Below are 13,950 nucleotides of genomic sequence, written 5' to 3'. Positions count from 1 at the left end.
TAGAGACAAAAATTTTAATACCAATTTCTGAATCAACAAACATAATACTAAATCTGAATTTTCTAATCTCAGTCTCTCAAAAGACTAAAACTCTTCTATTATTATGTAAAATTAATATGTAATTATTTTTATATAAAATTAATATTTAAAAATTATTAGATAATTTAATAAGTTTAATTAAATTATTATTTAATAATTTTTAATTATTAATTTCAAAAAATAATTATATGTAAATCTTTATTTTTTTTAAATATTGTTGAATTAATCTAACCAAATTTAATCATCCCTGATACAAACATTTGACATTCAAGATTAATTTACCTAATAAAAATTAAATTATTTGACTAAAAAAATTTAAATTTCTAGCCGGCCAATGTCTAACTAAAAGTTATTTAATTAAAAGTAGATGACTTTCTATTGAAAAAAAAATTTACTTTAACATTTGAATTTTTTTTAAATTGTGATAATTGAGCATGAAGTCCTTTATAAGGTATGTTGAATGTTGATGTTAATAGTAGCAACATAACTCATGAATCAAATGGAATTCAAATCCTAATTACAAAAGGAAAATATCTCATGTAATTTATATAACAAGGTTGGCATATTCATATTCATATAATAAGGAAATTTGTAACAACACTAGTTCAACATATATCTAGGCAAGTTTTACATTCACAATAACAAGACAGATTAGCCAATGAGTAATAGCTCAAATGGCATAGACTTTCCATACTCAATTAAGAGGTTGCGGGTTCGAGTCACCTATCTTTTCAAATTTTGCTAATGAGTAATAGCTCAAATGGCATAGACTTCCCATACTCAATTAAGAGGTTGCGAATTCGAATATCTTATCACCAATAGAAGACAAATCAAGACAAGTCAAACCCTTCAAACTCAACAAGGCATCCATGATGCCTAGTTTTCCAATTTCAATTTTAATTATCATAAGCTAAACATTTTTTAGTTTTAATTTTAATTTTTTCCCTCTTCCCCAATGACAATAAATATTGTAAATCTGTAATCAACAATTGGCAGCCTGCACTTTTTGACACTCCATCAAGATGCTAAACATCCACATCATACACTTTTTATTTATATTATCAAGCCAATTCTATCCGGTGTCAGGTGAAGCCGACTTCCACGTGAAGTTGATACCTGAGAGCCGTTAGATGAAAATTTAGTTAAATCAATCAAATTATCTAACAACTCTCAGGTATCAATTTCACTTAAAGTTAACTTTCACCTGAGTTGTCACCTTCTATCTTGCATCATCACTTGTACAGTTGTACTACACCCGCTCTTACTCTTAACTTTGAAGCCAATCCTGTTTTGGTATCAGCCTTTCTTTTAACTTTTTAAGATCAAGGTCTATGACTCTATGTTAAGATATGGAAAGGAAAAACAAAATTAAGCTTATTATAGTAACATCATTATCCAATTATTATAACTAAACACACTTCACATTAATACATTATAGAGTAATCTTATAATTACATGTCTTTTTATGAATCAAATCCAATTAAGTTAAACAATAAAATTTAGAATAATATTACTCATAATTAATTTTTGTTATATTAGATTAATTTAATTAGATTTAATTCATAAAAAAAAGTTAGATGTATAACATTATTCCACGTTATACAATACAATAATAGAACTACTATTAAGTAGCAAGTAATATATATTAGTACTAATACAAATAGATATAGATAATTATATATAAGTTATACTATTTGTATATTAAAATCAGTCACTAAAATTAGTTAGAGTCTAAAATATATGTTAAAAATATAAATATACATTAAAAATAAATTAAACTATACGTATATTTATATATAAATATATTAACAACTGATTTTAGTAACTGATTTTAATGTACAAATAACATTTTTAATTATATATTGGAGTAGACAATTGACCATTAACAATTTCAAATCCCAACATCTTACACCACCGCGTATTGTTGAATGAAATTTGAAATTTTGAATCATAATCACAAGCACGAAGAAAAGTTAGATTCCCCATTAATTATTATTGTAAATTCTAATATGCATGTGGTTATATTTTATAATGATAATGTAAATGTTATTAAAATCAAAATTTTTTATTATTTGATAATTTTTTAAATAATATTTGTTAAGAAATATTATTAAATAATAAAAAATATTATTTTAATTTTAATAATATTTTATAATTATTGTAATCACCATATCATACACTTAATAGAATGAGCATATTATTTATACACATATATAATACAATTTATAGCCGGAAATTAAAAAAAAAAAAAAAAAAAAAGAGAGAAAGCATATAAAACATAAAACCAAAAAGCCGAATAAAGGAAGGAAGGACTCGTCAGTTTCCTAAGGGTGGTGGCAACAACTCTTCCGGCGATGGTGGCACTTCCCGTGGCTCATCAGGAACAAGCCCCTCTGGTAGTTCCGGCGGCGCAAAGAAAACATCTGGTGGTTGATCCGGCATGGTAAAAGCCGGTGGTGTCTCCGGCATGGTAAAAGCCGGTGGTTGATCCGGCATGGTAAAAGCCGGTGGTTGATCCGGCATAGTAAAAGTCGGTGGTTGATCCGGAAGCTCTGGAACCAAAGGTGGTGGCAACAAAATATCCGGTGAAGGTGTTGAAAAAAATGGTGTTGGTTCTTGAGGGTTACCTGGATATTCCGGTGAAGGAATGACAATATCTGGAACAGTTGGTGTTGGTGTTGATAGAAATGGAGGTGATGAGGAGAATGGATCAATGGGTGGCGGCAGCACCGGAAGCTGCGGTGGCAACTCCGTTGGTGGTGTCCAAAACGTGGGGACAAGTGGCGGCGGAAGTAGAAAGGTGTCTGGAGGAGAAGGGTTGATGGGGACAAGTGGCGGTGGAAGTAGAAAGGCGACTGGAGGAGAAGGGTTGGTGATGAAGGGGTTTGGAGGTGATAGCCATGGAAATGATGGTTGTGTGGGAGGATCAAGGGCAATTGGCATTGGAGGTGGAATTACTAGCGGTGGTAGTGTGGGGAATGGCAATGGTGGCGGCGGCGATGGGACTAGCGGTGGAGCCGGTGGTAATGGTAGTGGTGGGGATGGTGTTGGTGATGGAGTTGGTAATGGACAACAAGGTATAATAATTGGTGGCAATGGACAACAAGGAGCAGCAGGTGGTGGTGATGGTGGTGGTGGTGGTGGTGGACATGCAATAATAATAATAGGCTTAGGGGGTGGTGATGATGGCGGCAATGGTGGAGGTGGCGATGGCGGCAATGGTGGCAGTGGAGAAGGTGGTAATGGTGGTGGAAAATATTGGACTATTGGTGGTGGTGGTGGTGGTGGTGGTGGAGGAGGTGTGATTCTTGGTGTGTAAGTAATTGGTGGCGGAGGAGATGGATATTGATATACTATTGGTGGCGGTTTTGGTGTTAGTGTTGGTGTTTGATCAAATGGGTTTTGAGGGCAAGGAGAAATAGGAAAAGGCCATTGGCCACAAGTTTCAAATAGATAAAGGAAAAATGGGTCACAATTATTTGGTGATGATGATGATCTCCTTTTGCTTCTTTTGTCTCTTGATCTTTTCCATTCTTCTTGTTTGTTTTGGTGATGTGGCCTTCTACCTTCTACAAGAGGCAGCAATGTAAACAAAAGAAGTAGTAGAATTGTTATAACAATCACAATATTTGATCTCATTTTTGCTTCACTTGCTTCATGTATGTTTTGGTAAGCTACTTTACACTCTCAAATTGCAAGATACTAACTATGATTCTATATTTATATACATACATATCCAAGATTCCAAGAAATGCATTATGTTTTTCTTATAAAAACTTAAAACACCCTTATCTTGTTATAATTAGATCCTTCTTTATAGAAATAATTGCAAATATTTGAGATTTTATAAAAGATATAATTTTCTATAGGGAAAGTATATGAACCAAGAGGTGATCAGCCAAAAAATAAATAATTTAATTAATTTATAATTATATTTAATTAATTTTATTTATTTTTAATTTATAATATTTGATATTAATTGCTTCTCACTCTAAATTAAAATTTTGAATTATACGTTGGAGAAATAAGGGTGAAAATTACGGAACTTCCAACAATCCTGATTTTTAGTATATAAAAAAATTTATAAAATATATAAAAGAACATCAATTTAGTATGAAAAAGAAACATTTTGATACTTAGTAGAAGAAACATCCTAATGTCTAGCATAAGCACCATTCACGTAGAAATTTTGAATTTAATCAGAGACATTTAGTTGGTTTTTGGCTGGTACCCTCTTGATTCTTTAGCATTGTTGTTTTCTATATATATATATCTTAAAAAATTGTTATTATTAACTACCCTAGAATACAATGAATCTATAGCTGTGACGGAATTAATTTGACACGGTTGCTTGAAGTATTATTATTCACTGTTTTACAATTGGATTGATGATCCAAAAAAAATATTATAGTGAATATTAATAAAAGTTTTTAAAATATTAATAAATATATGATAAAGGAAATAAAAATACAAATCATATAAATTTTATAAAGAATATAATATTAATCAGCTAGACACTTAATTAACTATTTTGCTGCTGTACTCCATATGTATGATTGTGTTATCAAATTGAGTAGAAGACTTAATGTAGCATGCACAATTAGAAGAGAAATAAATACCACAGTGGGAAACCTTTTAATATATCTGAATCGGCACCACCAACTATGAACACTCTCACATTGACACATCACACATAAATAATCAAAATAATGTTAGAGGCATTTTCTTTGTTTGAGTTTAAATACATGTAAAAATTTGAGTTTTTAAATTAAAATTTATTAATATATTAAAAATTTAATTTATATAATATTTTTATGTTTTTTTTTTAATTAATAATCTTAACATGTATTGTTAACTAAATTGATTTTGTTTTCATTTCACTTTCTTTTTTTTTTGTCTGCAAAAAATCCCCAAGACTTAAAGGAACCGAAGACTTGTTAGTTTTGAGAAAGTGAAAGTGAAAGTGAATTAATGTGGGATGAAGGTGTGCCTAGTTGTATGTGCCTACTTCACTACTTATCTTCAATAGCACTACTAATGTTAAATTGTACGGGGCTGAAATTAATTAAAATGTTGTAACTGTAACGTGTATAGAACCCAGTCTTGGGTTGACATTTATATGTTACTTACACTTTGCGTGTCAAATCCTCATGCAAAGTATTTGCATGCAATAGAAAGTAGAAACTAGAGATGCAACAGAAAATTTTGAAGTCACAAATATTGTAGAATATGAGAGATTGTAAATAGGAATGGGGATATCTAAATGTGGGTAGCTGTGGGGTTGGCGAGATATTAAAAAATGAGAATGAAGATAGGAGCAAAAATCATTCTTTGGAAATAACAATGGAGATAAAGATAGGTTTAGGTAGCATGTATAGTAAAGACACTTAAGTTTATTATTAGTAGTGAAAGATTTTAAATTTTTTTTATTTAATAGATGTAAAATGTATTGAAATTTTTTTTTGTATTTTTAATAAAAGAAATTTAATTTATAATCTTAATATGTTTTTAGGACACAAGATAAATTAACCATATATATAACTATAACAAAGTAGTAAAATCAAAATAATTGTCATGTAATAAGGCCTAAATGGTAACTATAATTTTTTATGATAATATTTTGGTTTTTTAACATATATAAGGCCCAACAGGTCAAAAACTAATTCGTTGCGGATCTAAGCTCCATTTAAGGGTCTATTGCTGGCCAATGGGTTGCTGCATGCACAAGGCGGGATTCAAACTCCCAACACTTGTTTAAGCGAACGAGTGAGCTGACCATTCGACCAAAGGCGAGAGCTTATTATTCGACTAACTTAAATTGTTTTTTTTTTTTTCTCTTTTTTTTAGTTATTCATGGTACCCCAATCCAACAGATCAAAAACTAATACGTTGTGAATTTGAGTTTCATTTAAGGATTTGTCGCTGGCCAATGAGTTGCTACATACACAAAACAGGACCATTCAACTAATCCAACCTTTTTTTTTTTAGGTCGGTAGATTGGACAACTCTTAATCCTAGGTACCCCAATGGATTAGACAACCCCCAATTCTAGGTACATAACATACCCACCACTCCTCACACATTTTATCACATTTTTCCTCAATTGTATTTTCTAGGGTTTGAACCCTAGACCTTTGAGGTGGGGAGGGGGAGATATGCTATTAGAGCCAAGGCTCATTGGCCAAGCTTTTTTTTTAGGATTTGAGTTTTTTTTTCATTTTGGACTTGGATTCATTTAAGATTTTTTGGTCCAAGAATAGGCCCATTTATAGAAAAGCCCAAGAGAGAGAGAAAGGGGGGAGTGGGGAGGAGCTTAAGGAGTTTGGTGGATGTTGTTTACTACACAGAAGATTCTTCTGAGTTGAGGAATTTGCATGTAGAGCATGTTTGTCTGGATTTAAATTCTTCAAAGTTTAAATTTCACTTTAAAAGGTAAAGTGTGATCCTAACCATTTATTTCATAAGTGGAGCCAAGAAAAAATATAAGAGAAAAATCATTCAATAACGAGAGATCACACTTTACTCTCTAAAATGAAAATTGAAAATTCAGAGGATCCAAATTCTGTTTTCCTTTCCAGATTTTGTAGCTTCCACCAATAATCAAATAAGATTTTAAATGTATATTTTCTCCATGTATATGTGCTATTGTGCCCTGTAAATAAAAATGTAGATTATCTTTGCTTTTTTTTTTTTCTTAATTTGGTCTCATTTTAAAAATTTAGCAAAGTTGAATTTCTAGATAATAAATATACTTTGCATTTGAGGAAGAACAGATCCATCTTTAAAATCCAGTATTTCACTACCACTTAGGACAATGCAGACCCAAAATAAGAAACTAAAAATAAAAGCTAAATCAATATGGTGTCCAAAAATATTTAATGTATATATAATAAAAAAAAAAACATATCAAATTCATTAGGTAGCTGCACCCAACCTTGGATTGTCTTGCACAATCTCAAAACTGTTGGATTATTTCAAAGCCTCTCCAAAAAAATGAGGACTAGTTAACATAGTAAAGGAAAAAGGACAACAAAGATGAACACTACCAATCTTTTCCTAAGATTCTACTAATAACTAATAATATTTCCTAGTAGAAATTGCTATATTTACTCAAACAGTGTAATTTTGATTCATTGTCTCAATGTCAAGTCCCTTGAGCCTCACAACAGACTCAACATGCCCTTTCAATGTGTGAAGCTCCCTTAATCTACAAAACAATAACATGGTTCAACTTTAAACAAGACATATAACAAAAGCAAGCATTTCATAATACAAAAATGTTATTCATACCAAATTTTGTATATTTAGACCTTCAAAAAAGTATAAATAACATTATCTAGATAAGAAAAAAGACAGTCGGGTGTACAAGCATCCGAATCCAGAAAAAGGACACCCAAAGAATATTTTCGTCATCTTTTAAGAGATAATATACCTTGCAATTTCGGCACGTTTTTTAGCCTGTTCTGCGATTTCAGTCAATTCCCTATAATCATTTCCTGTGTTCAATATATCTGCAGCTTCAGGTGGATTTAGGTTATGTCTGGTGCGTTCTTCACGAGCCCATTGCGCTTCGCGCTCTTCCTTTCCATAACCTTTCTTTGATGAGAAAGCAACCTACACCATACACCAACAAAAAAAAAAGGTTAGCATGTATAAAATTAGATATATGCAAATTCAGAATGCATATAACACTTTAAATGTTAACCTTACATACCCTATTTTCAGTAATATTGTTCCATGCCTTGCCACTTAAGGAATAACGGATAATGAATTTAAGAATATCCAATGGGATATAAATAACGAGACTGTAGAGCCAAATGACACCAGCCCAACCCCATCCAATTCCTTTGATTTTTGCAAAGCCAAGGTTTGCATACACAGCCAACAATGTTGCAACCTAACATGAAAAAAAATATGATTAAATTTGAAACTCCTTTGAAGGAGAAAATATTAGCAAAACAAAATAGTTTTTTTTTTTGTTACAACTTACCAATTGTGCTATGATAAATGCTGTGAGAAGCAACAAGCCAGGCCTTTCAACATAAGACCAGCTCCTTGATCTGGTAACAAAGATGAGAGCCTGACTTATAATACTCACTTGAAGATAAACAGCTGATGTGAGCTCTGTTTCGCTACCTCGGATCGATTTTACGCCGAAATGGTTCTGGAAATGTTGCTTTTTCAATCAGTTTCTTGTGTTGCAAGTAAACTAAAAAAAAAATTATCAGTCACCTAACATTTCTCTTAAATAATTCTTTTCTTACCGAGGCGAAATCGGTTGCATAAATAGCCCAAAAGAAGAAGACTGTGGTGACGGCGAGGTAGGTTCCAAGAACAATGCCGGTTGTGAAAATCTCATTTAGCTTCCATGAATCTGGAGTAGGAGATGGTTTCACCCTATCCTTGGAAATGGTCATGATAGTTCCATCATTGAGTATGGCAATTACCAAAACCATGAAGGGTGAGAAATCAAACTTCCAAATAAGTGCAAGAAGCATGAATCCCAAGACAATTCGAATTGTTATGGAAACAGCATAAATTGTGTAGTTCTTCATCCTCTGGAAAATAGACCGGCTTGTCAAGACTGCGCTTACAATCACGCTTAAACCAGGCTCTGTCAAGACTATGTCCGACGCGCTTTGCGCCGCGTCGGTCGCATCCGCCACTGCAATTCCAATGTCTGCCTTCTTAAGTGCCGGTGCATCGTTGACACCGTCTCCGGTCATTCCACATATGTGCTTCCTTTCTTGGAGTCTCCTTACAATTTCATATTTATGCTCTACACCCAACATTAGTAATTAACTTGCACTCTAAGTAATGTTGGTTAAGATTTCAAAAATAAATTGAATTTTGAAATTCTTTTTAATGCTTTTACGATGACTGCTTAAATGTTTGACTAAACTGTTTAACATAATACGTATTAACATCTTACCTGGGAAGACACCGGCAAAGCCGTCAGCTTGCTCGATAAGATCATCCACCGGAATTCCACCAAAGGTACCATCCTGGTCATTGCCAAGGAGGGAGGAAGAAGGGTACATATTACTTCCCATGCCGAGGCGGCGAGCCGTCTCCTTGCCAATAGCTAGCTGATCACCTGTGATCATCTTGACATTGACTCCGAGTTGAAGAGCCGTGTGGATGGTATCCGCACTGTCGTGCCTAGGCGGATCAAAGAGAGGCAGGAGGCCTACGAATTGCCATGGGCCTCCTGCACTTTCTTTGGTCTTCTCTGGCACTTCCTGAGAAAAGATAATTTTTTTAATAACTAATCATAATTTTTTTTTATATAAAAAAAAAGTGTAAATTTCAGAACTTACTTGTCTAGCAATAGCAAGTGAACGGAGGCCTCTGTCAGCAAAACCATCAATGATGGAATGAGCTTTGTTCTTCACATCTGCCCTTAGATTACAAAGAGATATAATCTGAAACCAAAATGCAATGTGAGCTATACAGTAAACACTATACATTATTGAAACTAATAATATAAAGAGGAGTGATAGGAGTCAGCAATTTTTATGTTTTGTAACTATCAATTGACCATCAATAATGTTTTTAATGGTGTGAGATTACATCCAATGGTGAGAAATTATTCGCTTTTTTTTTATGATTAAGTGTTGGCACAAAACACAAAAATTACTGACTTCCTAGACTTTCTCTAATATAAATAAAAATTTAAAATTACCTGCTCCGGCGCACCTTTGCTTACTCGGTGCCAGTTACCGTCGGCATCGATGTATGTTATGGCCGTGCGCTTGTCCACTGGATTGAAGGGCAAGAAATGCACCTCTGTAATGCCATCTCTTGCCTATAAGGAGCAAGAGAAAGTTGCAAACATAGTTATAAGCTTGCAAATATTTTGGTACATCAAGACTTAATTATAAATTTAATAAAATTATAAAGACGGAGAAAAGAAGTAAATATATATTATATAAATATAAGAACTTAGTAGAAGGAAGCTATGTAACGAACCTCTTTTGGATCACCTAACATTCCAACAATGCAAGCATCAATAGCATCTTGGTTCTCTACCCTTGATGCTCTAGCTCCAAGCAAAAGTACAGTGTCTTTGTCCACATCTTTTGCAAAAGTCTGTAATACAAACAAGATGAATGATAGGTCGACACAGAATACAAGTGAGTACGAAGAAGATTACATTGAATAAGACGAACCTCGATCAAATTTTTGTCGACAGTGAGCTTGTTGAGTGTTAAGGTGCCAGTCTTGTCACTGCATAGAACATCCATTCCAGCCATTTCTTCAATGGCTGTCATCCTCTTAGTGATGGCACCTTGTTCAGACAACCTATGGGAACCAATAGCCATTGTAACTGACAACACTGTTGGCATGGCAATGGGAATGCCACCAATGAGAAGCACCAAGAGATTGTCAATTCCACTCCTGTACGGTCTATGTTGAACTGGATACATAACAATAATCTCTACTAGCATTCCCAATGCAATTGAACAAATGCAGAAGTTTCCAATCGCTGTCAACACCTAAACAAGTTAACCAATCAATCAGATTCATGTCAAAGAATAAATCAGACCGTAAAAAAAACCAAGGAGAAAACGACAAATAGGTTCCTAACTTTTTGTTCCGTGAATATTTTTGTCCCTGACCATTGAAAAATACTTTTAAGTCTCTCATCTTCACAAAACTTGGACGGATCAGTCCTTTCGTTCAAATGCCTCCATCAGGGACTGATCCGTCCAAATGCCTCCGTGAGAGACTGATTCGTCCAAATTTTGTGAAGGTCAGGGACTTAAAAGTATTTTTCAATTGTTAGGAACAAAAATGTCTACGGAACAAAAAAAATCAGGAACCTATTTGATCAAAATTGACATAAGATTTTGATAGAATAGTACCTTTTGGAAGTGGCCAACTTGGTTAGTGCTGTCTACCAAATGAGCAGCCTTACCAAAGAAGGTGTGGACTCCAGTGGCAATGACAATGGCTTCAATCTCTCCCTGTTTTACTGTGGATCCGGAGTACACTTCAGCACCTGGATTCTTTGTTACAGGCAATGATTCACCAGTCAGTGCTGATTGATCAATCTTCAGTGGATCCCCTTCTAAGAGACGAGCATCTGCTGGAATTATGTCACCTAATTTTATGCTTATGATGTCTCCAGGGACTAATATAGCAGCTTCCTCCTCATTCCATTTTCCATCTCTTAAAACCTTACAATCAAATACACACCATCTCAAAACTGTTAGAATAAAAAATAATAACTATATTTTATACATATATGTCTGGTATTAGAATAACGTTGTTAGAAGAACCTTAGAGGATCAGCAGAATTTATTATTTTTAGCCGTTCGTTAGCCTTCAATGTTTAAAAATGTGAGTTAAAAATAATAAATTCTGATAGTCATCTAACGTTCTCGTGTTATTATAACAAGAACAAGATATTGGATTTTGTAGAAGTTTACATTATACCTTGGCTTTTGGAGCAAGACCTGCCATTAGTGCTGCAGCAGCATTACCTGCATTATTTTCTTCTATGAAGCTAATGGTGGAGTTGATAAGAAGCAGAGCTATTATTCCTAAAAAATCTGGCCAATCTGGTGGTTTGTCCTGTTAAGGAATGATTTAAAAAATAATAATAATAATTAATTAGTAAAAAAGAACAAAAGTTAAGTAACTAGTGAAATATTAGGCATTTTAAGGGTTATATTGTAATTACCCCTCCATTGGCCAGTACAATTGCCATTATTGCCGCAGCTTCCATAACCCATGACAAAGGATTCCACATAAAGCCCAAGAATTTCAGGAATTTGCTTTCCTATATTTGAAATTTTGATCAATGTAAGATAATGTCTAATTCATTAAGATTAAATCTTATAAAACATTGTTATGTAGAACAGACTAAGATTTAAGATTTTAATTCTTTGCCTTCTTTTCTTCCAACTTGTTGGGACCGAAAAGTTCCAATCGATTCTTGGCATCATCACTTGTCAATCCTTCCTTTGTGCATTTCAATTTTTCAAACACTTCTTCCAATGGTAGTTGTGCCTAGAACACAAGCAAGTAGATATTATCACAATTAAATTGGCAAAGCTTCATATTTAAAATATAAAAATCTAAAGCTTTATAACATAGTTGAGATGTGAATGTTTTTAACAACTTTTTTTTTTTTTTTCTGTTGCCCACGGTATCCCCCATCCCGACAGGCTAAGGACTAATCCGTCGCGGATCGGAGCTCCATTTAAGGATCTGCCGCTGGCCAATGGGTTGCTGCATGAACAAGGCGGAATTTGAACCCCCAACACTTAGCTTAAGCGGACGAGTGAGCTGACCACTCGACTAACCCAAGTTGGCTATGTTTTTAGCAACTATACATGATTAAAAGGATGCAAAAAATTTCATATTGATTTAATGACATAGAATGTTAACATATATAAAAAAATTGCCAAATTCAAAGCTGATAATCAAAAATAAAAATAAATAAATAAATCCAATGATTCAAAGCATTATACATAAGGATTAACGAGGAATCATAATTTTTCACCAAACAGGAACATAATTCATAGGCAGAAATAAATACATTGAAACAAAAAAAAAAGAGAAATAAGATATAATGAACACTAACAAGATCTACGTTCTCCGATTTGATTTCTTCAAGACTTTCCATGGCTAAAATCCTCCAATTGCACCTTCAGTGATGATCCTGTATTGTATTGTTATAGCATCAATGTATAGCCAAGAATTAAAAGAGAAAATAAATCAGAAAGTGCATTCATTATTTTACCTCACAAAGTGTGAATCTTCACACAGTGTTTGTAGTACACTGAAGTAACTTAAGACTTTGCAACTTAACACTTTACTTTGTAACAGAAAACGCAGATTTTGTAGGGGGATGGATTATTATTCCAAGTTTAATTTTTCCTTCTAATTGAAATATTGGACTTGGTCCTTTGCCAAGCCTATATAAAGGTTTTTTCAATTTGATATTTATAAAGTCACCAAAAAAAAAATTTGATATTTATAAAATAAATTTTTAATTTAATTAATCTTTCCTATCTTTTCATATTCAAATTAAATTCGTTATAGATCAAATTCTAGATAATAATAATAATAATAATAATAATAATAATAATAATAATAATAATAATAATAATAATAATAATAATAATAATAATAATAATAATAATAATAATAATAATAATAATAATAATAATAATAATAATAATAATAATATAAGATATTCTATGAGATTAAGTTTGTTACTTTTATCTTTCTCACATGATTAATGTGCTTAATTAATTCTTTTTTATTTTTTTCTTAACTATTGCAAATAGAAATATTTTTCCTTTTGTGTATATGTGATTAAACATTTGCAAAATTTAAGCAATAAAACTAAAATTTTGGCTAGCCTCGTCATTTTAAGTATGTTAATTTCTTTTTGGTAATGTATTTTGAAAAGGTCATTCTTTGATAAGTGAGAAATTATGACGCTAAATACAATTAATTAATTACCATTATTATAATTATAATTATAAAGTTTATGCTTTTTATAGATAAATTTTATATATGTATGTATTTATAGATAGTTAAATAATGAACAACTATAATATGTTTTTTAGTCCAAATAAACAAGATTGATTTACTTTATTTTTAGAATTTTACATAGTTTCATTGTCACTCTTTTTTCTACTAATTTTTCATACAATTATACAATACAATGTTGAATGGTATTATCAAATAAAAAATGGAAATATTAGTAATTAAACTCTTTAATTTGTAACAGATCTTTAGGAGGTTAGTTCCTATAAGAGAGGATCAAGTCAATATTCGATTGCAATCTGAAGCTATAGTTTTCAAGTGTCTCCTTAATTAATGTTTGATTAAGAATTTTTAAATTTATTCAATTAGAATAGAAAAACTATATAAGCCTATTATCTTTTA

The 13,950-nt window shown here is 32.3% G+C and overlaps 1 protein-coding gene across 2 annotated transcripts; it reads right to left on the bottom strand.

The window, feature by feature from the left end:
- Positions 1 to 7,149: 7,149 nt before the first annotated feature.
- LOC107616531 (plasma membrane ATPase-like) lies at positions 7,150 to 12,676 on the bottom strand. Of its 2 annotated transcripts, none has more exons than XM_088498281.1 (15): positions 12,635 to 12,676; positions 11,938 to 12,057; positions 11,729 to 11,827; positions 11,482 to 11,619; positions 10,908 to 11,222; positions 10,212 to 10,538; positions 10,012 to 10,131; positions 9,725 to 9,847; positions 9,356 to 9,464; positions 8,972 to 9,277; positions 8,304 to 8,818; positions 8,030 to 8,203; positions 7,754 to 7,936; positions 7,472 to 7,653; positions 7,150 to 7,246 (listed from the first exon to the last, which is right to left on the bottom strand). In XM_088498281.1, exons 1-15 carry the CDS (start codon positions 12,674 to 12,676, stop codon positions 7,150 to 7,152), a joined length of 2,850 nt encoding a protein of 949 aa, XP_088354407.1. The 2 variants fall into 2 exon arrangements, with proteins under 2 accessions (XP_088354407.1, XP_016173968.1); XM_016318482.3 differs by having other exon boundaries at positions 8,972 to 9,281; positions 9,360 to 9,464.
- Between the last annotated feature and the right edge of the window lie 1,274 nt (positions 12,677 to 13,950).

This window comes from Arachis ipaensis, chromosome B9, assembly GCF_059453495.1.
Source record: "Arachis ipaensis isolate K30076 ecotype BB chromosome B9, ASM5945349v1, whole genome shotgun sequence".
Classification (NCBI taxonomy): Eukaryota; Viridiplantae; Streptophyta; class Magnoliopsida; order Fabales; family Fabaceae; genus Arachis; species Arachis ipaensis.
This window is presented reverse-complemented; position numbering and strand designations above follow the sequence as displayed.